The following is a 23,929-nucleotide window of genomic DNA, read 5'->3' on the forward strand; positions in this document are numbered from 1 at the left end:
ACCCCCAGGCCTGACCCTCTACATCCTCCTCCATGTCTTCCTTCCTTGGATCCACTTGCCAGAACCAGGATGACTGCCTACCTCCCCAAAAGGAAACCCCACTCCTCCTCACAGCCAACACAAAGCCACATCTCCCACTTCTGGGGGAGTCCCCCTCTTCTTCTGAGGTCCCAATCCCAGGGCTTACTTTCTACATTGAGCTTGGCCTGGGTCTTGTCATCTGGTGTCTCACAGCCAAAGAAGCCACGGTCAGCGAAGCCCACACTGCGCAGCACCAGACGGTGCCGAGTTCCCTCAGCGCGGATCTCCACATTCTCACTGGGCGCCAGGACTGCAGCATTCCGTGTCCACTTCACCTCAGGCCAGGGCCGTGTCAGCTCCACCTCCAGTGTCACAGAGCTCTTCTCCTCCACCGTCTGGGGCTCAAGCTTCTTTTTGAAGAGGACTGGCGCCTCTGAGACAGAAGAGTGGAGGTCATCTTGGCCATCTGGGGCCTTCTCAGGCCCTTAAGCCAACCTGGAGTCTAGGCCAGAGAGCCCCACCACATGAGCAGTCCTGCTTCAAGCAGGGAAGGCCCAAACTGCACACCTTACATACGTGCATTGTATGGAGGAAGCTAAGGCTGTTTCTTCTTCAGTCCCATCCCCCCTCACAAGCCCTACTGCCCTGCTCCAATCAACTCTGCAGAACTCCTAACTGTGGTCAGATACCATCAACAGCCAGCCTCAGCATCTGAGTAGGGCCTCTCCACAAGCCCTCAGCCACTATTAAATTGTCTTCCCTTTAACAAGACCCCAGGACACTTGCTCGTGTTAAGATATATGAGGAGGACAAAGGTTCCAGTGTGGGCCTAGCTGTCCCATCACACCCCTCTTCTGGGCGGTCCACCCATCTTCATTATTCCTACACTCAAGAGTCTGCCATACCCGACACGTCTTCAAATAAAGTCCTGGCTCTCCAAGTGCACCCATCCCTCCTGCTTTTGAGATTTTGATCACAGCCTCCCTCCTGCTTTGCCACTGCAGACTCAACCAGAGACCACTTTCTCCAGAAAGGGGTCTCTCTGGATTGTCTCAGTCTTATCCCTGCTCTTACCAAGTACACTTGAAGAGACAGTACCTAGTTTCCCCACCAAATCACTTCTGTCTATAGCTGACAAGAGTTCATGTCCCCCAAGACCAACCAGATCAGCCCAACACAAGTGAGCAGTATGGGGCTGCCTCATCAGTTCATGTGGAAGGAAAGGCTATTGGAAGCAACCACTGGACATCTTGAGAATCCTGTCAGCTCCCAGCTTACCTCGGACCCGGAGGGTGGCAGAAGATGAGGCACCTTCAGCCTCCACTGAGATGTGGCCTGCATCCTCCAGGGTCAAGCCTAAGATGGTCAAACTACAGGTGGCCCCACTCTGTGCCATAATAAACTTCTCGCTGGGTAGCAGCTGGGTGCCATCCTTGTACCACGTGACTGTTGCATCGCTGGGGGACACAACACACTGAAAGGTGGCCTCTTGGCCTTCCTCTACAACCACGGCGCTCAATCCAGATGTAAACTTGACCACTCGGGGAACTGCAGAGGGAAAGTCTTCTTAAGAGGCCATGGGAGAGGGGCTCCACAGAGACACACCCGAGACAGACTCATGGAAGGACCTCTCCCCCAGGAAGCCACCTTAGCTCACCCACGGGTACCTTTGACAGTGAGCCATGCGCTGGTTCGGTCATCACGGCTCTCACACACATACTCCTCTGCATCATCCTCTCGAAGGCCAGACACGGTCAGTGTGCGCCTAGGCCCTTCAGATGTCATCCGGAAGCGCTTGCCCTCCCGCAGCTGTGTGCTCCCACAGCGCCATATCACCTCAGCCTGCTCTGGGGTCAGCTCACAGACCAGCTTCACAGTGCCACCCAATTCCCCTTCAACAGGCTCCAGGGGTTTGGAGAACTTGGTGGCCACCTCTGAGGATAGAAGAAGGTATCACCCAGTACCCTGTGCAGATGGCCATGTGTCCTGAGCCCCATTATGGGGCCACTGTGGGATACTACCTACTAGTCTTTGAGGCAGACACAGGGATCCCGGAGGAGATCCAGTCTCTTACCTTCTACCTGAACCGGAAAATCCTGACATTCCTTGCCAACACGGCAGCTGTAGATGGCACTGTCCAGCACCTGTGCACCTCTCACGGTCAGAGTGTGGGTATCACCCAAGCTGGTGGCCTCATGCCGCTTACTGCGGCGAATCTCCACACCATCTTTGAGCCAGGTCACAGCAGCCACGGAAGGTGCAGCCAGTGTGGCAGTCAGGACAATGTTCTCATGTTCCTTGACCACCAGAGGCTCCCTGCGGCTGGGTTTCTCTGGAATCTGGGACTCAGGCTCTGGTTCTGAGAAGTATGTAGGCACAGAAGTAAGGACCCTCACACATGACTTTCCACCAACAGTGACTGCTAGCTGCTGCCCCTCTGTTCAGCCAGCGAGGACATTAGATCTCCTAAAGGGCCATCATCACCAGCACTGTCCCAACCAGGAACCCAGGAGTCCTGCCCTCCAGGGAGACTTCAGCCCACAGACCAAAATTCTGTGGAAGAATAGGCAGCTAGCACTCCAGAGTATGACTGGCCTGACCTTGGATGAGACTGGAAGTCCAGAGAGACTGTCTGGGAAGATAGCCTGGGGGCCAGAACACTATAGGCAAAAGTTAGGGTGGGTGTGAGAGGAGACAAGATGATTTAGCAGAGCCTCACCCAAAAGTTACGCATGAAAGACCATGTGCTTGAGATGTGTGGGTGTGTCAAGGGCCACAGCTAAGGACAAATACAGCTAGGCAGGTACAGTAGTAGCCAATTTCAGACAAACACCATGGCAACAGGCTACAGGACTCCAAAGCCAATCTAGGGCCCATGGGCCTGCAACAAGAAAAGCAGGTTCCTGACCTCAGGCCAGAACACTGACAGCCCACGGGGACTCAGAACTGCAGGAAGGTCCACTCAGGGCCCCACCCAAACAAGGGCCCTTTCCCAAAAACTTGAGGTTTAACAGCTCTTCCACCTCAAGAAGTCAGCCCAACAGAACTGGTGATGAGGAAGGAGATGGAGGTGGACAGGAGACATCAGGAATACATAAGAAAGGTGCTCTGTCCTCAGAGTGGAGGCCAGGGGACAGTAGAGGAATAAAGGGAACAGAGACAGGGCTGTGAGAACCAGATAAGATGCAGTGGTCAGCTGCATCTCTGCCCTGAACACAATAACACCTACCTGTGACATCCAGATGGAAGGAGACCTTCTGTCCCCCGGCCTCACAACTGTACTCCCCAGCATCTGCCTTGCCCGCCTGCTGTACCACCAGCCTCCTCTCACAGCCTGAAGCCTCCACTCGAACCTTTGAGCTGGAGCTCAGCTTCTTCCCGTCCTTGAACCAGGTCACCTCAGTCTGGGTCTGGGCCACCTCACAGCTCAGTGTGGCACTGGCTCCTGCCTCTGATTTCACCTCACTGTGTGTCTGCTGCTCCTTGGCAAATACCACCTTGGTGTCTAGGGACAGATGGGGACACACAGGCCCTAGATTGTCTTTGGAGTCCTGTAGCCTGTTGCCATGGTGTTTGTCTGAAATTGGCTACTACTGTCTAGGTCAGAAAGGCCACACGAGGGAAAGATTGGATATGGTAGCCTCCAGGTTCTGCGCTTGACGGGCTAAGACGTCTCAGCACCTCTCAGCACAAAACTACAGTTCATCTATGCATTCCACCCCGCTATAGGAGGGTTCTCTTACAGTTTTCAATGCCTCACCAGGTGGAGGACCATTCCCAGTCCTGGCCACTAATGCTTGACCTTCCACGATGTGACATTTACTCCATGGCTAATACTGCTTCTGCCCTAACTATTCATAGTCAGATTCAGGCACTCTCCATGTATTCACATACTAAGGCTGTGCCCGCAGTGTTCACAGTACTCCCCATCTGCTATGTGTCAGATGTAAGATACACTAATGTAAGGTTTCATCAGAGATTAAAGTGTTGGTTTTCATTTGTGTTGAGTGGATTTATATCTTAATATTATATTATATATTATTTAAATAATATATCACAAGATCTTAAATAATCCATAGTGTCTGCTCAGAGCTGCTCCTCTGGGCAGGAACAAACACATGACAAAAATGAAACTCCCCAACCTGGGAACATCTCTCCACGTACTGAAGAAGGAAAGGGCCGTCCAGGGACACACTTCCCATTCAGTGTCCTGCTCAACACTGAACTAAACATGGGGATGGGAAGGGGGGGAGAGAGCATAGGGTTAGCCATGGTCAGTCATGATGTACCATGGCCTAAAATACAAAGGAGCAAAGTGAAGAAGACACACAGGATCAGTCATGAGCCAGTCATCATTTCCACACAGGGATTAGTGTCACAACACCCACCTGTGACATCCAGATGGAAGGAGACCTTCTGTCCCCCGGCCTCACAGCTGTACTCCCCAGCATCCGCCTTGCCCGCCTGCTGCACCACCAGCCTCCTCTCACAGCCTGAAGCCTCCACTCGAACCTTCGAGCTGGAGCTCAGCTTCTTGCCATCCTTGAACCAGGTCACCTCAGTCTGGGCCTGGGCCACCTCACAGCTCAGTGTGGCACTGGCTCCTGCCTCTGATTTCACCTCACTGCGTGTCTGCTGCTCCTTGGCAAACACCACCTTGGGTTCTGGGAACAGACAGATGCATAGAGTCAGAGACGTTGTGTAGATCAAGAAGACCACATGGGAAAACAGCTTGACTGGGTCAGCTGGAGGACAGAACTTCCTCCAGGCTCCACACTGGAAACTCCAATGCCTCTCACTGCAAAATCAGACACAGAACACTAACCCTGGAGAAGGGCGTGTGACATGTGAGAGAGTGTCTGTTGCAAGTCTCCTTGAGGAAAGGACTGCTGGTCATAGCTTATGTGCCTCTGCCCCTCCATGACAACAGAACACCACCAATAGCATTGTTCAGGGACTATCATCACCACGGCTGATGGTGCCTAAGGCCCCATGCCCTTGCCTGCTATGAGCAATGTCAGCTGCTATGTCAAGGAAGGGGCTGACCTTGTCCTGATGCCTCACCAGGAAGGGGCCAATCTGGTTTTGGCTGTTAGTGCTTGGTCCCCCTTATCGTAACATTTATTTAGTGACTAATAGTGCCTTTTCATTGCCCTTTTATGCATACCACATATTTTCACATGCTGAGGCTCTGACTACTATGAACTAGTGTCTTCTTGTCAGCCATGGACCTTTTTTCTTCTCTCAAGGCATATCATAGGTTACAGGACACAGTTTCCATAGAAGGGAAAGTGATGTTGTTCTTCATGTTGAGTGAATTTATATTCTTTCAAGTAATATTATCCCGGAGTCTTATATAACCCACAGTGTCCACCGAGAGCTTGTTCACTGGAGTCTGCTGCCACTGGGTACCAGCATCTTTGTGGAGTGAGGAACACATCCAGCATTACTGTACTTCATGAACTGACGTGTACCGCTGTGGGGTTGCATCACCATTTTCCTAACAGCACTTTCTTTTCCATGCCTCCAACCAGAGCCATGGTCAAAATACACGAAAAGGAAGGGTGGGAGGCCTGACTATTCTCAGGTCTGTTTTCAAGTTCCCTACTCCACTTCTGGATCTGTTGCCCACACCTACACTGGCATGCAACTGTCTCCAGTACAACAGCATCAAAACAACCTTGGACATCTAGCAGATGAAGTAGTCTGTCTTCATGCCTCCTTTGATTCTACTTGGGTCTTGGAATCATCTTGTCAATTTTGACAACACCAAAAGATCCTCACTTTGATAGTCATCAAGAATATCTCTCTAGGGCTGGAGAAACAGCTCAGCAGTTAGGAGCACTGGCTGTTCTTCCAGAGGATCCGGATTCAATCCCTAGCACCCTTAGGACAGCTAACAATTATCTATAACTCCAGTTCCCGAGAAGCCAATGCCCCTCTTCTGGCTTCAGTGGGCTGTGCACACATGTAGAGAACAAGCCATTCATGCAGGCAAAATACCCATATACACATAAAAGTAAAATAAATAAACTGATTTTTAATAAGCATACCTGGTTTATCACACCACTAATCTGTTCCTCTCTATTCCCCCTAACAGAAGTTCCCCTCAACGGCCTAACCATGCCTCACTACAATGGAACCAGAACCATGACATGATGTTGCCTGAGTTCTTTTGAGCTATTCTTTTCCACCATGTAACCCTATCATCTGTAACATCTACCATTATCATAAATGTGTTTTCTTCAATTTGTGCTCTTCCTTGGTGTTTCATATTGGATATGTGATGGGGATGTCCTTCTGTATGCTGTGAATATATGTTTCTGTTATTGGATGATGAATAAAGCTGTTTCAGACAATGGACAGGCAGGATGTAGCCAAGCATGAAGATAGGTGGGATGACCAGACTAGGAGAATGCTGGGGAGAGGAATACAGAGAGGATCCACCAGAGAGATGCCAGGTAGCTACTGGGAAGGTAGGATGTCCAGGCATTCTCCAGTAAGATAAGGCCATGTAGAAATACATAGATTATGGGTTAGTAATTAAGAGAGAGCTAGCCAGCAAGAAGTCTAAGCCATCGGCCAAACAGTTTATAATTAATACAAGCCTCAGTGTGTTTATTTGGAACTAAATGGCTGTGGGACCAGGCAAGACAGAAACTCCGTCTTCAAATTCTGTCTGTACAGACCTCCAGATCTCTATGGTTATCTAGTGGCAAGCTCCATTCTCGGACCCCAGAAAGGCTTGATTTGTACAAGCAAGATATCACCACAGATATGCATTGTTACATTGAGACCCTTTGAAATCATCATCGAAGAGAAAGCTTACATGGCTGCAGCTCTTGATGATGTCTGGTGCTCCGAGGAGCACCCTTCTGGAGATTTCGGAAGCCATTCTTTATTCCTAAGCCAACAGGTTTTTTTGTTTGTTTGTTTGTTTTTGTTTGTTTGTTTGTTTTTTGTAGGGCCAAGGTCTCAGGGTTGCAGGGCCAAGGCTCTATCGCAGAGCCACACCTCCACCAAGAGGACATTTTTACATGAGTACATGTTAAACTGTCTTTGATATATGATCTAAAATTTTGTCAAACACTTTGTTCTGCATTTGTTAAATACATGAAATTTTTCTTTCTTTTTAAAAAATCTTACTGTCACATTAACTTTCACATTCTCGTGTTAAACCATCCTCTCATTCCTGGATGATAACCGTCATCCCGGCATACTAAGAAGATCTTAGCTAATGTTCCATTCATTCTGCCAAAAGTTTGTATAGATGTTTTCAGTGTGCATTAAGAGAATGTCTGTTGGTTTCAACTTTTAACACTGCCATTTTAGTATTAACACTGTATTGTCAACATAAAGAACATTGGCAGCATATATTCCCTTTGAGTCTCTAGAAGAATTGTGGGACCACAGAATATCTCACAATTCACAGAACTTGACTATTTTCCTATGACTTATTTTGAAGCAGGGTTTCATTTATTTAAAAAGTTATGAGTATACTAGGTTAGATGACTCTGCAGATGGAGTTCTTGTCACACATACATGAGGACCAAAGCTTGAATCCCCAGGACCCACATGCAAGCTGAATGCTGTAGTACACATCTGTAACCTACATGTGTTCCTACAGCAAGGTGGGAAGCAGAGACAGGAGAATCCTAGGAAGCTGTGAGTCAGACAGTCTGCGAACAAAGTGATGAACTACAAAAGATTCTGCCTCGGAGGTGAATTAACCTCTTATGACCTCCACACAGGCACTATGGCATATGCATGCCCACATTCACATACATGAACATGTACACACACATGTCATATTTACACATATCACACAACACAAAATATATTAGCTGGGCAGTTGTGGCACACACCTGTAATCCCAGCACTCAGGAGGCAGAAGCAGGCAGATCTTTGAGTTCTAGGCCAGCCTGGTCTACAGAGTGAGTTCTAGGACAGCCAGAGCCATGCAGAGAAATCCTGCCTCACAAAACATGTGTGTGTGTGTGTGTGTGTGTGTGTGTGTGTGTGAGAGAGAGAGAGAGAGAGAGAGAGAGAGAGAGAATATGTATCATATTAAAATCATAAATTAAAAATAAAAGGTTACAGAACTATTTGAATTCCTAGGACATTTTTCTTAAGCTTTATAATAATTTTTCAGGAATTAGCCAAGAAATTATTGAAACTTACCTACAAAAATTGATGTCATAGTCCTTTAAAATCATTTGTCAAAAAGATTCCCAATGGGTCTTCCATTTGGCCCTTTTGTACACTACAATAGCAAACGAACCTCAGAGGGTGGGGAACCACACCCCATTCTGCAACACTTAAAGTCTCTTTGAACAGTAGGGCAGCGTCATCTCACAGACCAAGCAGTGCTGGGCAGGGAATGCCACATTACCAAACTGATAAAAAGATTCTGTGGAAGGAGTTGGCTTTCCCAGTGGAGCTATCCCTGTGGAACCTCATCTCTCACGGTTTGTAGATGTGGCATGAGCCTCACAGTCATTCTCAAATCTAAATGCATTCATTAAAATCACTAAGAGGTATTAAACAGAATGTTCTGACAGAGGGGGGAAAAAAGTTTGCTTCAAAGAGAGACCTCTACAGCTCAGAGACATGTGTCGCTCACCCTTATCCATTAGCCCTGTGTTCCTGGTTCCTCTACACACTTACTGCCACAGAACATGCATGCAGACAGTGCCACATGAGATAACATGCGTCCCATTCAGAGACAGGCTCAGCACAAGGGATGAGAGAGAGAGACATTAAGAGACAATATATAACAGACAGAGCCAAACAGAAGGAGCACAGGGTCAGCCCTGGGCATGAGCCGGTCACTGAACCCCCACAAGGCCAATTTAGTGCCTCAATACCCACCTGTGACATCCAGACGGAAGGAGACCTTCTGTCCCCCGGCCTCACAGCTGTACTCCCCAGCATCCGCCTTGCCCGCCTGCTGCACCACCAGCCTCCTCTCGAAGCCTGAGGCCTCCACTCGAACCTTTGAGCTGGAGCTCAGCTTCTTGCCATCCTTGAACCAGGTCACCTCAGTCTGGGCCTGGGCCACCTCACAGCTCAGTGTGGCACTGGCCCCTGCCTCTGATTTCACCTCACTGCGTGTCTGCTGCTCCTTGGCAAACACCACCTTCGGCTCTGGGGGCAGACAGGGATGCACAGGGTAAGAGATACTGTCCAGGTCAGGAAGGTCACATGGAGAGAGAAGATCTGATTGGGGCAGCTGGAGAGTAGAACACCCTCCAGACATGGCACTCACTGTGCCCAGAAGAAGCCTGAGTACCTCTCAGCATAAAACCACAGTTCCCCCACATTGACTACTGCTGAGGCAAAAGGATACCACGACATAGTCTATATGATGCTCTGGCAAAAGGGGACAGTAGGTCAGGACACACATGTACTCGCTGTGAGTATCATCTGGGGCTATGTTGAAGAGGTGATCTGTACCATCAGGATAGATGGTATAAAAATAACTTTTAACATCTGGCAGGTGAATTCTTTCTTCATAAATCTGTTGGCTCACACACTCAGAAAACAGTCTCTTGGACAGTCACCAGGGCTGGGCCTCTCTGGATTTTCCATGCTTATCTCACCACCAACTAATACCCTCTCCACTGTCTTCCTGAAGTAAATTCCCCTTCAGAAGCCTGAATGTGTGTCATTAGACATCAAATGAGGAGCTTCACACTTGGGAAGTTATGACAATTCTTTTTTGTTGTTGTTATTTTTTGTTTGGTTCTTTGTTTTTGAGACAGCTAGCTAGTCTGGAACCCACTATGTAGACCAGGCTGGCCTTGAACTCACAGAGATCCACCTGACTCTGCCTTCCAAGTGCTGGGATTAAAGGCGTGCACCAACATGCCCACTATCACAATTCTTTTATATATCATTCCCACTCTTTTCGGCTAGTTTCAATACAGAAATGGTAATCACACCATCTATGACATCCACCTTTCTGTATATTCTATTTCTTTAATTTGAACTCCTCCTTAGGGCTTTATGTCAGCCATGTGTGGTTCATTAAGTCCCTCTGCAATCTTCAACGAAAGAGAAATCACTCATGGTTGCATGTTTAGTATGATCCCTGGGCTCTCAATGGCACTCATTGTAAAATTTAGGAAGCCTCTTTTTATTACTAGTTCAAAAGATTCTTCTTTTCTGGTGCTGGGGCTTTAGAGAGGCTGTGTTAGAGCTGTATCATGGAGCCACATACATTCAACATAAAAATTATATATATATACATAATATATATCATATGTAATAATATGTACATCATATATAAATATATATCATATATTTATAATTATATACATTATATATTATATATAAATAATAATATATAATTACATATATATATATATATCATATGCAAACCTGCCTACTCTAGAACTTCATTTTGATTTTTCCATCAGGCTGGCCTCAAACTCACAGAGATCCACCTAACTCTGACCCCAAGTGCTGGGATTAAAGATGTGTGCCTGGCTCCTTTGTAAAACTTTTAGAATGTATATTTGTTTAATTTTAAGTGTGTGCGTGTGTGTGTGTGTGTGTGTGTGTGTGTGTGTGTGTGTGTTGGTGTGTGACATGAGTGCCAGTGCTAATGGAGACTACTTATCCCTTAGAGCCGGAGTTACAGGAGATTGTGAACTGGCTGATGTTGGTGCTAGGACTTGAACCCAGGTCCTCCACAGGAGCAGGCAACACTCTAAACTACAGAGCCCTCTCTCCAGCTCTAATTCTCCCAGCATCATATATTTTAGTGTCTTCTACATTCTAATATTAAGCCAACCTTGAATTCCTGGACTAATGTTACCCCAGTATCCTCAGCTCCTAGCATACTGCCCCAATCTGCTCGTTAACATTCTATTAACATTCAATTAACAATTAACATTGTTAACATTCAGCATCTGTGAGAGATTGGCTTGTACTTTTGGTTTTCAATAATATCTGTCATTTTGTTCATTATTGTACTATCTACATAAAGTGAGTTAGAAAGTATATATATACTTTTTGAATTCTGGAGAAATGATCATTACACAAGTTATTTGCATCCAGAATCTTTTTAATTTATCTTAACTATTGTCTTACAATATTTATATTTTTAAAAAATTGAGTGTTGTGTGCATGTGTGTGTATATGTGTGCAAGTGTGGGAGTATTGTGTGAATGTGTATTTGAGAGTGTGTGTATGTGTGTGAGTGTATATGGGTGAGTGTGTGTGTGTGTGTGTGTGTGTGTGTGTGTGTGTGTGTGTGTGTGTCACTCACAGAGTCAGAGAAGTCAGAATCTCTAGAGCTGAAGTTACAGAGAGTTGTCAATTCCTGTCATTGGGAATTGAACCCAGGTCTATCACAAGAGTAGTGTGTGCTCTTAACAGCTGAACAATCTCTCCAGACCCTCTCCTATAACATTTTTTGAAACCAGTGTTTATCAACTTAAAGGGCCATAGGGCTATATGAATTCCCTGTTTTTTTCATCTGTAAGTTTTGATAATAGTTGTAAGAAAATGACCAATTCAATGCAAATCTTAAAATTTATACACATAAAGTCACACCATAGTCCCTTCCAATCATTTGCCATCCGAGGTCCTTCATTTGATCCTCACAACCACAAGTGTTTCATGAAAACAATCCCAAACTGCCATGCAGTGTGCCTCAGAGGGAACTTCAAGCCACCCTTACAGGCTAAACTTGTCTTTCATAGCATTTGTTTTTGATTTTGTGTGTGTCATGAAACCATGTATGTGTGGAGGTCAGATGACAGCTTGTGGGAATCCCTTCTTGCCTTCCACTAGGTTGGCTGGGGGGATTGACCTAGGGTCATGAGGTTTGGTGGCAAGTTCCTTAACCTGCTGAGCCACCTCACTAGCTCCTGAGGTTGAATGTTTCTCATGGAGGAAAAAATATGTCAGCTCACAGAACTCTCGGTGGGCCCCAGAGGGAGAGACAGATGCCTGGATTCCTGGGCAATTCTATGGATAAGAGGAATATTGTGGAACAAGGGCTACTTCCCTGACAGGAACTGTCATTTGTAGAGTGAGCTTCAAACCCTTGACATTTTTGAATGTATAAAACATATTCTTAAGAGGTGCATTCCATGTGTAATGTTCTGGTTGAAGCACAAGAAAAATGAGATTTGCTCAGAGGGACATAATACAGAACAGTGTGCTGTTGGTTCCCTGCACAGGTGCTCTCGTAAAACACGGAAGCTGGCACTGCCACACTGGAGTGCACGAAGGGCTCCATGGGAAAGGCACCAACCCTTGGGTGACCTGAAGCCCAAGCTGGAGATGACTCTTAGCATGAACAGGAGGTAAAACTCCCTGGTCACATTCGGAGCCACTGAGAGCACTGAACGGGAGAGTGCTCTTGGTGTATATAGGAGCACAGCTCAGAGCATCCTGGACACAGATCCCGAGTGAGGATGCCTGGCCTCATTTGGGCCAAAAAATGGACCCAAGCAACACCAGGAAGGCTCCAGGAAGGAACAAAAACATGACAAAGATGAAACTCTGCAACCTAGGAACATCTCTCTGGGTATATAGGAAGGAGATGACCTTCCTGAGACACTCTTGCCATTCCATGTCCTGCTCAACACTGCTCTAAACATGAGGACAGGAAAGGGGGAGACATGAAGAGATAGCGTGTAACAGGATCCCAGGGTCAACCCTGGGCATGAGCCAGGTGTAACAGGATCCCAGGGTCAACCCTGGGCATGAGCCAGGCATGGAATCCCCTACAAGGTCAACTTAGTGTCTCAGCACCCACCTGTGACATCCAGACGGAAGGAGACCTTCTGTCCCCCGGCCTCACAGCTGTACTCCCCAGCATCTGCCTTGCCCGCCTGCTGCACCACCAGCCTCCTCTCACAGCCAGAGGCCTCCACTCGAACATTCGAGCTGGAGCTCAACTTCTTCCCATCCTTGAACCAGGTCACCTCAGTCTGGGCCTGGGCTACTGCACAACTCAGTGTGGCACTGGCTCCTGCTTCTGACTTCACCTCGCTGCATGCCTGCTGCTCCTTGGCAAACACCAGCTTGGGCTCTGGGAACAGATGGGGATGCACAGGGTCAGAGATAGACTCAATGAGGAAGGCCACACAAGTGAAAGTCCTGGATATACAGTGGAAGGACAGCATATTGTCTTGGTTTCTCACTGACTGACCCAAGGAGAAGCCACAGTCCCTCTCAGAACAAAACCAAAATATATGCACACAGCTTGCCACTGCCACACAGGCTGTTCCAGGAGAGCTGTTGTGCTCATTCCTAGGCTCATACTGGGAAGGTCTGCTAGTCACATTTGTCCACTTGCCCCTCCCTGACAATGGAGGGTCTCCCATAGGACTGTGTAAGGTGTGTTCCCACAAAGTCTGAGAGTCCTTGAGGTTCCCCGTCATGTCCCACTGCAGTCATCAGCTGCTGTATCTGAAGGGCAGCCTGGACCACACGTGCCGGGTCCTGATGGTGGCAAGCTTGTGATCTTTCTGGTCACATGAGCATATGCACTGTGGTGTCATAACTCAAGGTTCTTGCTCACTCCTCAGCCACTGCTCATTGGATGGTGACATGCTATGACTTTGGCAAAATATGGGAGGTTACTATCCTCATATCTTTTTACTGTGTCTTTAACTCCTCTGGTAAAGGTCCTTCTAGATCAGTGTGCTTAGTCTCCACATGGTCCAATGTACCCAGCTCGTGCTTTGATGAGGATACTTGTGTTTCTGGAATGCTCACCCTGCAGCCCTTACCATAGAGCAATCCATGACATCACCTTCAATTTCCATACTGTCACTTTTTACCCTTTGTCGATAACCCACCTGGAGTCAACGTGTGCAATCTGAGCTGCTATTCTAATTTTACAGTGTTTTCCATGTACGATTAAATGTTCGTTGTGCCATTTGTCAAGATGTTGTCCTGTCACACATTCCACACAGATTTAGAAAGACTAAGGGGGTGGCAGATGGACAGCTGAGGCTGTGTTTATGCATAGCCCTCTATGGTGGTTTGAATGAGAATGACCCCCATAGGCTCACACATTTAATGTTTCGTTCCTAGCTGGTGGACTGTTTGTTAAAGATCAGGAGGTGTGGTTTTGTTGGAGGAAGTGTGTCACTGGGAGTGTCTCTGAGGCGTCAAAAGCCCACACCAGGGCAAGTTTTAATCTCTCTGCCTCCATCTTGCAAAAACATATAAGCTTTCATCTACTGCTCCAAGTGCCATGCCTGCCTTCTGCCATGCTTCCCACCATGATGGTCACGGACTGACCCTCTGAAACTGTAAGTCAGACCCCGATTAAATGTTGTCTTTTATAAGTTACCGTGGTCACGATGTCTCTTCACAGCAATAGCAAAGTAACTAAGACAGCCTCCTTCTGCATTTATCTATATTCTTATTACCTAGTAACCATTCTTGCAATGGGAACCTGTTGTCTCATTGTATTAAACTGGATTAAATTTGGTCTAGATGATTTTTTTGTTCAACTCTAATTTACCTTAAAGTGATCAGCCTGTAAGTTACTCTTGTGACAAGTAGGCAAGTGTTCTAGTATTGTCAGACAAAACAGATGCCAGCTGAAAGCAATCAGACTGTCTCTACCTTGCTTCCCTTTTCTGTATGTGACTCCCTCTTTGGCTGTAAACATAACCTGCCCATGTTCTGGAGCAGAAAAATTGCTGTCCAATTCTAGAATCACAAATAAATCTAAGATTCATAAAACCAGATCTCTCTCTCTCTCTCTCTCTCTCTGTGTGTGTGTGTGTGTGTGTGTGTGTGTGTGTGTGTGTGTGTTGCCTGCATGTATGTCTGGGCATTACATGTATGCAGTACCCATAGAGGCCAGAAGAGGGAATCATATACCCACCAGCCTGGAGTTACAGATGGTTGTGACCTACCATGTGGGTGCTAGGAATTGAACTGTGTCCTCTGGAAGTGCAGCAAGTGCTCCCAACTACTGAGCCATCATCTCTCCAGCCCCTGCGGTTCTCTTATTAAAGACATTCAATTTTTCTGTGTTGGTCTTGTAACTAACACAGCAACTATTCACTAACAGTTCTCCTCCTGAGTGTGCTGACTGGAGCTAGGCTGAGAAATTCCCTGTCATTTTCAACCCATCCCACAGAAATGCTCAGATGGTGATGGGGACTGGACACCTGCAAAATCTATCTTATTTATATCCATCTGTGTAGAGCTTGCTGTCTCTCAAAAATGTTTAGTAATCCTATCATGCTGTTTTCTGTCTGTGGTGTCAAATAAATCTTAATGCCTCAAAGAACGATTTCTGTCTCAGTGTCCTCTATTGTATCTGACACCTTTCATACACATTTGTGGAGCACAATATGGCATCTTGATATATAGCACAGCATTGAACAATTAAGTAAAGCTAGATAAAATGTCCATCACATCCTGGTTTATTTTCTTTTGCTGTAATAAACACCATGACCAAAAGCAACTTGGAGAGGAAAGGGTTATTTGGCTTACATTTTCACTTCTAGGTCACAATTACCACTGAGGAAAATTTGGATAGGAACTCAAACAGAAATCACAAACTATGAAGGAATGCAGCTTACTGGCTCATTTTCTAGCTCCACTGGCTAGCTTTTGTCATAGCCCAGGCCACCTGCATAGGGATAGTGCCACCCACAGTGGGCTGGAGCCTCCCACATCAATCATCCACCAAAACAACTCCTCACAGATGTGGCCACAGGCCAATCTATTCTGGGTAATTCCTCTTCCCAAGAGAATCAAGTTAACAATTACAACTAACAAAGAAACATTTCCATGTGCACATCATTTTTTGTGGTAAAACATTTGCACACAGTGCACATAGTATATTGCTATTACTACAGTCGCCTGAATCCTTTCTTCCATGCTTTGTTGGGATTCGGTATGTTTCCCAAGGTTCATGTTATGGAACTTTGGTCCTTGATGTGGAGGTACTGAGGTCCTAAGGCCTCAAAGAGGTGAGGCCTGTGGCTCACTGGGTCCTGGGAACAAAATCATGCCATCCGGCTTGGTCGCAAGAACCTCTGACCCAGGGCTGAGGAGATGGCTCAGTGGTTAAGATCAATGGCTGCTCTTCCAAAGGTCCTGAGTTCAATTCCCAGCACCCACATGGTGGCTCACAACCATCTGTAGTGGGATCTGATTCCTTCTTCTGGCATATGTTCATGCAGATAGAGCTCTCATACATAAAGTAAATAAATCTTAAAATAAAGAACCTCTGACCCATCTCATTGGTTCCTTTTTTCATTTTTAATCAATAAACACTGAACTACATGATACAATGTGATGTTTCAATAACCTATCTACGTTGTAATTAAAACATAATAATTAATATATCTACTTACCAACTACTTTTCTTTGTGGTGAGAATATTTTAAATCCTCTTAGTTGTTTGAAATGCACTGTGCATTATTGTCAACTATCATCATCTTGCTGTGCAATAAAAGCACCAGAACTAATAATTACCTTCTATAATGTTTGGTATGACTTATCCATAGGCTCCTATACTAACACACTTTTCTACAATAAGTTGGTTTTTATGATTCTGTTTCAAAAAGACATTTGGACTATTCCAGATTTCTGTTTTCTTTTGTGTCACTTTTTATACACCTTTCTAGAAAATAGCCAAATGGTTTTATTTTTTTATTTCATATTCTCTGAAAATAAAATGTAGTTAAGATACAAGACTTTTTTCTTTTTGCTGTTTTTGTTTTATTTTGTTGATATGTTTATTCATAAACCATTTCTTAGTGATGGAATACTTAAACTTTTATCTAGTGACACCCAGAGGTAAGAGAAGACACCTAAGTGAAAGAAGATGGATGCACGTCTCAGATTTCTGTCTGATGAGTGGGGAAGGTGCAGACAGATGAACTCCTAAGGAATTCTGTGACATCAACACTGACTGTGGACAGAAAACCGCCCCCATCCCCCCCCAGAGGACCTCACCTTATTATGGAAAAAAAATATGAGTAATGCATTCTCTTTTTCTAAATGATGCTCCAAGAATACTGATCCTGAATTGTTTTCTAACTTGCCTTTAGAAAATAAGACTTCCCCTGAGGAGGGCATTCTATTCTCTCTCAGCACACCCACAAGCCTCTGCTCTTTCCTTACCACACCCAGACGCTGTGATGCAATGTGGACCTACACTGCAGTATGCACAGAGATCTCTCCATCTCAGAAATTAGGAAGATGTAGCCAGGTACCCAAAACTACCATAAGCCGGCTTTTGTTGCAAGAAAATCCAATTACGATTAGGAGATCAAAATTTCCCTAGTTTTACTTAAATTGAATGGCAGTGCTTCTTGTGGACATGAATGTCCCTGCTGGGTCAGGGCATGCAGGACCTGCAGACACTTGGACATTTACAGAGCCCAGAGTGACATGTCTGTCTTACCCCAATCCTGAACACCAGGAAGAGCCACAAATATCCCTGAGCACCAAAAAGCAGCACAGAGAACTCCTGGGATGTTTTGGGGTGACAAATGCTACCACATGAAAATAAAGACAGCTCCCCTGACTTAATCACATCCATATCTGCTCACACAGCCAAGCCATGCCTGTGAACACAGAATGTGAAAGATGGGAAGCTTGCAGAAGGCAAGCTCCTTGTGGCAGTGCCAGGGTCCTTCAGATTATTATTTAGCTTCTCATTCAAATGAGTGAGATCAATGCTTTCCAAAAACTGACCTGTGACATCCAGACGGAAGGAGACCTTCTGTCCCCCGGCCTCACAGCTGTACTCCCCAGCATCTGCCTTGCCCGCCTGCTGCACCACCAGCCTCCTCTCACAGCCAGAGGCCTCCATTCGAACCTTTGAGCTGGAGCTCAGCTTCTTGCCATCCTTGAACCAGGTCACCTCAGTCTGGGCCTGGGCCACCTCACAGCTCAGTGTGGCACTGGCCCCTGCCTCTGCCTTCACCTCACTGCGTGTCTGCTGCTTCTTGGCAAACACGACCTTAGGTTCTGGAAATAGACAAGGGCACACAGGGTCAGAGACACTGCCAAGGTCAGGAAGGCCATAGGGAAAGAATCTGAATGGGTGGCTGGATGGCCAATCACACACACACACACACACACACACACACACACACACACACACACACACACACACCATGCTCTGCACTAGCTATTCCCAGAGAAGCCCTGGAGTCTCTTGGAATAAAACCAGTTCATCCTGACACAGATTCAGTGGCTGCTCCACTGGGATCTCTATAACAGAGTCTGAGCAAGCCTCCTCTGAGGAGGAGCTGTGGCTCAAAACAGAACACCTGTGCACCTGCTCAACAGCGACAGTGGAAAGTCTCCCCCAGGACTGAGCAGGACATATCCTCACAGAGTTTCCCAAGCTCCACTCTCTTGCCTGCTCCAAAAATCCTCAGTTGCTGTATTCAAAGGACTCCCTAGACAATCTGTGGCCCTTATTGCCTGGTCCTGAGAGGAGGGACCTTGAGGATTTGGTCATTAATTAGTGTTTGCTACTCCACACTGACGCTCCAGTGTGTTGCCTAATTTCAAGGGCACTGTGGTTTTATATGCCTTTCAGGATCTCTTTGTATAATTCTCTGCTAACATGTTGGCATTCATATTTGTCATGACAGCCCTCATAATCTTTGACTCTTGTGGTGTATTCTGATAACGCAACAAGCTAGTTTCACTTCAGACAAAGATACCCATTTGTCTTATGACCTGCTCAAGAATCTGCTATTACCTGGAAAATATCAGATAACCTGTAACACTTGCTGTGGTCCTGTTTACCTTCACTTCTAACCACAGGCAGTTGGCTCCTTGGTGGTAAGGAGCACATCCAATATGATTTCATTGCTCTCTGTTCTGGGCACCTCACAGGGCATCAGGGTTGGGGAAGAGGCAGATCTGCTTATACACAGGCTATTCTGAGCACACCCTTAATTGTTTAGGACTCATTTTGGTTCCCATCTTAGGACTCGATTTCTGGGTTATTTGAGTTTTTGAAGAATCTTGGCATCTGGTATAGCAAGTGCCCCCAAGTTGATCTTTTGACAGTGGTTTGCCTCAAGGTTTTCCCACTTGAACAGAGGCATCTCTTGCTGCATTTGAACTGATTGCCTTCAGTTATTCCAGAATGTATTCATTTATCTTCTTCACTGTCTCTTCACAATGTTATTAATTTTCACAGTATGTCAGCCTACCTTGTAGGATTTGGAATTGATAGGGTGATTGTGACATGAGTGTAAATCTAAAAATGTCACCGCTCATGCAAACATGGACGTGCTTCCGCTACCCCACTCTGTGGTCTAGAAGTCATTCTCAACTCTCTTACAAAGTCTAATGATTTGGGCATAAGAGGGCAACACAGAACAACATCTCCAAAAGGCCATAACGCCTCAGTTACTGAATTCAAAGACGCCAAAATAGCTGATATGATAGACACATAACTTAAAGTCTGCATGTAAAGATAGTCAATGACTTCAAGTAGTAACCAAACGATCATATGGATAAGGCAAGGAAATCAGTTCTGGATGTAAATAAGAAGTCAGTAACACAGAAAAGACGGCCAGCAACATGCATGAGAAGCTGAGCAAGGACATGGAGATCATGAAAAAAATAAAAAATAAAAGCTCAATTAATAAAATTAAAACACACTGCAAAGCATTACAAATTGGTTAATCAAGCTTATGAAAGAATAGCTACCATGAATGGAGGACACAAGGAAAGACTTCGGCCAAACAGCAGCAAAGAAAAGAAAAGTGAGCACGATCACTACATACAAGAAGAGATCAAACCTAAGAGTCTATGGTACAGAAGAAGATGAGATACAAACTAAAGGCAGAGAAAACCAGTTCAATGAAGTTACAGCAAATTTCCCAAATTTAGAGAAAGAAATGGACATCAGAACACATGGGGTCTTTACAACCCCAAATAAACATGGCCAGAGAATCGCCCCACAATACATAATGAACTTGCTAAAACTCAACAAGAAACAACATGTGTCTTAAAAAGAACCACTATTAAGAGCTGTAAGGAGGACCAATGAATTGGCTCAGCAAATAAAGGTACTTGCTGCCAAGCTTGGCAGCCTGAGTTCAGTCACCAGAATGCACATGGAGGAGAGAACTAACTCCTGCACTTGTCTTCTGGCCTCTACATGTGTGCCACCATGCACATGCACACACACAACTTAAAAATGTAGTAACTTTTTTAAAAGGCAGAGCCATTAGAATTACCTGAGATATATCAGCAGAAACCCCCATCCCCAGGAAAACAGAAAATGATATATTCCATGCCCTAAAAAAATAAAACTAAAAACAAAGCTACCAGCAAAGATGACTATTCCAACAAAGTTATCTTTTAAAAATCAGAAGAAAAAGAGACAGTTCAAGAGAAACAAACTAAAGTAACTCGTAACCCTGCCAACCCTGCATAGCATTCTAACAGGAATCCTGCACTGGGGGAGGAAAAAAAGTCCTAATCACAACAGCACATGAATTAATAAATTTCATTAGAAGAGTGGATGAAGAGAGGAGATTTTGAGAAGATTCGGTTGTGACCAATTCAGTAAACTGTGAGTCTGCATTAAAATAAAGGGGGAAGGTGGAAGAAAGAATGAGAGGCTGGTGAGGTGGCTCAGAGGGTAGGAGCACTGGCTGCTCTTGTAGAAGACATAGGTTTGGTTCGCAGCACCCACATAGCAGTTCCTGGGGATCTGATGCCTTCTTCTGGCCTCTGTGAGCACTGCACACATGCAATGTATAGATGCGCATGCAAACACTCAAAAAATCAAAATAAATCATTTCTTAAAATAATGAAGCCAGTTGGTGGTGGTGCACGCCTTTAATCCCAGCACTTGGGAGGCAGAGGCAGGCAGATCGCTGTGAGTTCCAGGCCAGCCTGGTCTCCAGAGCAAGTGCCAGGATAGGCTCCAAAGCTACACAGAGAAACCCTGTCTTGAAAAACCAAAAAAAAAAAAAAAAAAAAAAAAAAAAAAAAAAAAAAAAACCAAAAAAAAAAAAAAACATTACACAGAGAAACCTTGTCTCCAAAAATCCTCCAAAAAAAAGAATTAACAGTAATCCAACTAAACCAAAACAACCAGGAAAATTATCAATAAAACCACAGGAATCAGAAAACACGTCTCAATAATAATCCTAAACTTAAACAATCTTAACTCTCTAACACAGTAGCCTATTGGCTTAAAAAAATAAGATCCAGGGCTAAAGAGATGACTCAGTGATTAAGAGCACTTGATGCTGTTGCCCAGGATCCAGGTTCAATTTCCAGCATCCACACGGTGGCTCACAACCATCTGTAACTCCAGTTATGAGTAACACCAAGCATCCACATGGTGCCCAGTGCTCATATGTGTAAACTAAAATAAATAAATCTAAAAATATTTTAAAATATGTTAATTGTTTTAATATTGAACTATTTGTATGCAGTGTTCAAAAAAACATGCTTCCCTGGTAAATACAGATTTGAGAGTGAATGGATCAAACAAATGGAAGCAAGCTATATTTACATCTCATTAAACAGATTTCAAGCCAAAGTTAGTCAGAAGGGACAAAGACGTTCACTACACCATAGTGAAGGGTGCAATCCATTGCACCAAGAAGATGTAATAATTATGAAAATATGTATGTGGATTGTCTGAAAGGACCCACCTGTGACATCCAGATGGAAGGAGACCTTCTGTCCCCCGGCCTCACAGCTGTACTCCCCCGCATCTGCCTTGCCCGCCTGCTGCACCACCAGCCTCCTCTCACAGCCTGAGGCCTCCACTCGAACCTTCGAGCTGGAGCTCAGCTTCTTCCCGTCCTTGAACCAGGTCACCTCAGTCTGGGCCTGGGCCACCTCACAGCTCAGTGTGGCACTGGCCCCTGCCTCTGCCTTCACCTCGCTGCGAGCCTGCTGCTCCTTGGCAAACACCACCTTGGGCTCTAAGGATAGACAATGACACACATTCAGTGTCAGAAACACTGTCTAGATCAGGAAGGCCACATGGGGAAAGATTTGCATGGGGCAGCAAGAAGGTAGAATATCACTCAGCCTCTGCACAGTGTGTCCAGGAAAACCCAGGGCCTCTCAACACAAAACCCCAGTTTATCCACACATTCTATCAAGTGGAGACATTGTTACAGTCCTTCATGAAGAGGCCGAGGGTCATAACACATGCACCTGACCCACAGTGACAATGGGGAGTCTCCCCAGGACTTGGTAGGACATGCCTCACAGAACTGAGAATCCCCCAGGCTCCACACCCTTTCCTACTCTGAGTGTTGTCAGCTGTGGCACCTGTAGAAAAGAGAGCCTGGGCCATCTGTGGCCCTCTGCTGTCTGTCATACTGATGTCATCAGGCATCAGTGTGTGCGCTCTTCTGTATAGCTGATGTTCAAGTAGACCCTCCTCTCAATAGCACTGCTTCTTCTTATTTATTTCAGGAGTCTGTTTACATATTACAGTACTTATCCTCTCTCATTGTCTGACCTGTGGGTCTGATCCCAGCTACAGATGACTAGATGTGACTGGTACCCCAAAAGTTTACGTGTGGCAAGCTGGATCCTCATATGGTGGTGCTTAGGTGAACTTTTTACATGGTAGAAACTATTGGAGGTCCTGGACCATAGGAAATCCACTCTCCGAGTTAACACTGATCTGGGGAAACAGACCCAGTCTTATAGGACCAGATGACCCCCTACAAGATCAGTGTCAAATGCCCTGTGTGTTTGTCCCCTCCTGTTCCTAACCTGGATCTTTTCTACCTGCCCACCATTTTGGGGAGCTAGTTCCCTCACCTGCACCATCCAAAACCTTCTAGCCACCAGAATCAGTCACTGGTTTGTAAGTTACACGGGCTGTTAGTTTGCAATAGCTGCACACAGCGGCCTCAACCAATCACTCTTGTTTTCAATGTAATATGGCCAAATGGATCACTATTGCTCCACTGTGGCTAGTGTACTTGAAGCAACACACATCAGGACCTTGATTTACCTGGGACCCTGGTGTCTCTAACTGACCTGGGATTGACCTCTGGGTTGTGAACTAGCAGACAACTCTTTTCGTGTGACTTAATGTCCCAAAAACTCTCATGAAAAGTCACTTCTCGGCCGGGCGTTGGCGGTGCACGCCTTTAATCCCAGCACTCGGGAGGCAGAGGCAGGCGGATCTCTGTGAGTTCAAGGCCAGCCTGGTCTCCACAGTGAGTGTCAGGATAGACTCCAAAGCTACACAGAGAAACCCTGTCTCGAAAAACCAAAAAAAAAGAAAGAAAGAAAGAAAGAAAGAAAGAAAGAAAGAAAGAAAGAAAGAAAGAAAGAAAGAAAGGAAGAAAAGAAAAGTCACTTCTCCTTTTCTTGTTGGGTCTAAAAACCAGGGGGGACATGAGGAATGGGTTTACACACAGGTGCGTTTCAGAGCCCAATACTCTGCTCTTTTCTAGCTCTACAGTGAGGGCCCTAGATCTGTTTGCTATGCTGTATAGTAAACCTAGATAAGACTAGAGAAAATTGCTAGCACTTTCTTTAAGAGTATGGGATGCACTTGTCCTACAAACCAGACAGCCGAATTCCATCCCTAGAGCCTGCAGAAAGGTGAAAGGAGAGGACAGGTGCCACAGAGTTGATCTGTGCCACGCATGCTCACACAAGCACACACAGGCAATAACAACAGTGATTAAAACACGTTAAATGTGTAACTTTCCATATAGGGCTCTCAACCAGGTCATAAAGTAAAGATGCTCCTACTAACCCTGGAGAGACTTCTGGACCACCACAGGCCACGGGGCCAGGTGCATCCAGAGTCCACCATGCAGCACTGGGGACCTGGGCAGGAGTTCTGAAACGGTTAAGCTCAGCAATGTGGAAGTGAGGTAACAGAGACAGTTAAGGCTCTTCAGTCTTCTGGTTCTGAGAGCCGTGTCTC

General features: G+C 45.8%; 1 protein-coding gene across 1 annotated transcript in view; it reads right to left on the bottom strand.

The window, feature by feature from the left end:
- The window catches only part of Obscn (obscurin, cytoskeletal calmodulin and titin-interacting RhoGEF), a 138,335-nt gene that overhangs the window by 83,795 nt on the left and 30,611 nt on the right, over positions 1 to 23,929 (bottom strand). The window contains 9 exon segments of the mRNA XM_035448275.1: positions 188 to 454; positions 1,300 to 1,569; positions 1,689 to 1,955; positions 2,096 to 2,374; positions 4,410 to 4,685; positions 8,893 to 9,168; positions 12,797 to 13,072; positions 17,722 to 17,997; positions 21,672 to 21,947. Of these exon segments, the coding sequence (XP_035304166.1) occupies positions 188 to 454; positions 1,300 to 1,569; positions 1,689 to 1,955; positions 2,096 to 2,374; positions 4,410 to 4,685; positions 8,893 to 9,168; positions 12,797 to 13,072; positions 17,722 to 17,997; positions 21,672 to 21,947 (2,463 nt within the window).

This window comes from Cricetulus griseus, chromosome 7 (genome assembly GCF_003668045.3).
Source record: "Cricetulus griseus strain 17A/GY chromosome 7, alternate assembly CriGri-PICRH-1.0, whole genome shotgun sequence".
Classification (NCBI taxonomy): Eukaryota; Metazoa; Chordata; class Mammalia; order Rodentia; family Cricetidae; genus Cricetulus; species Cricetulus griseus.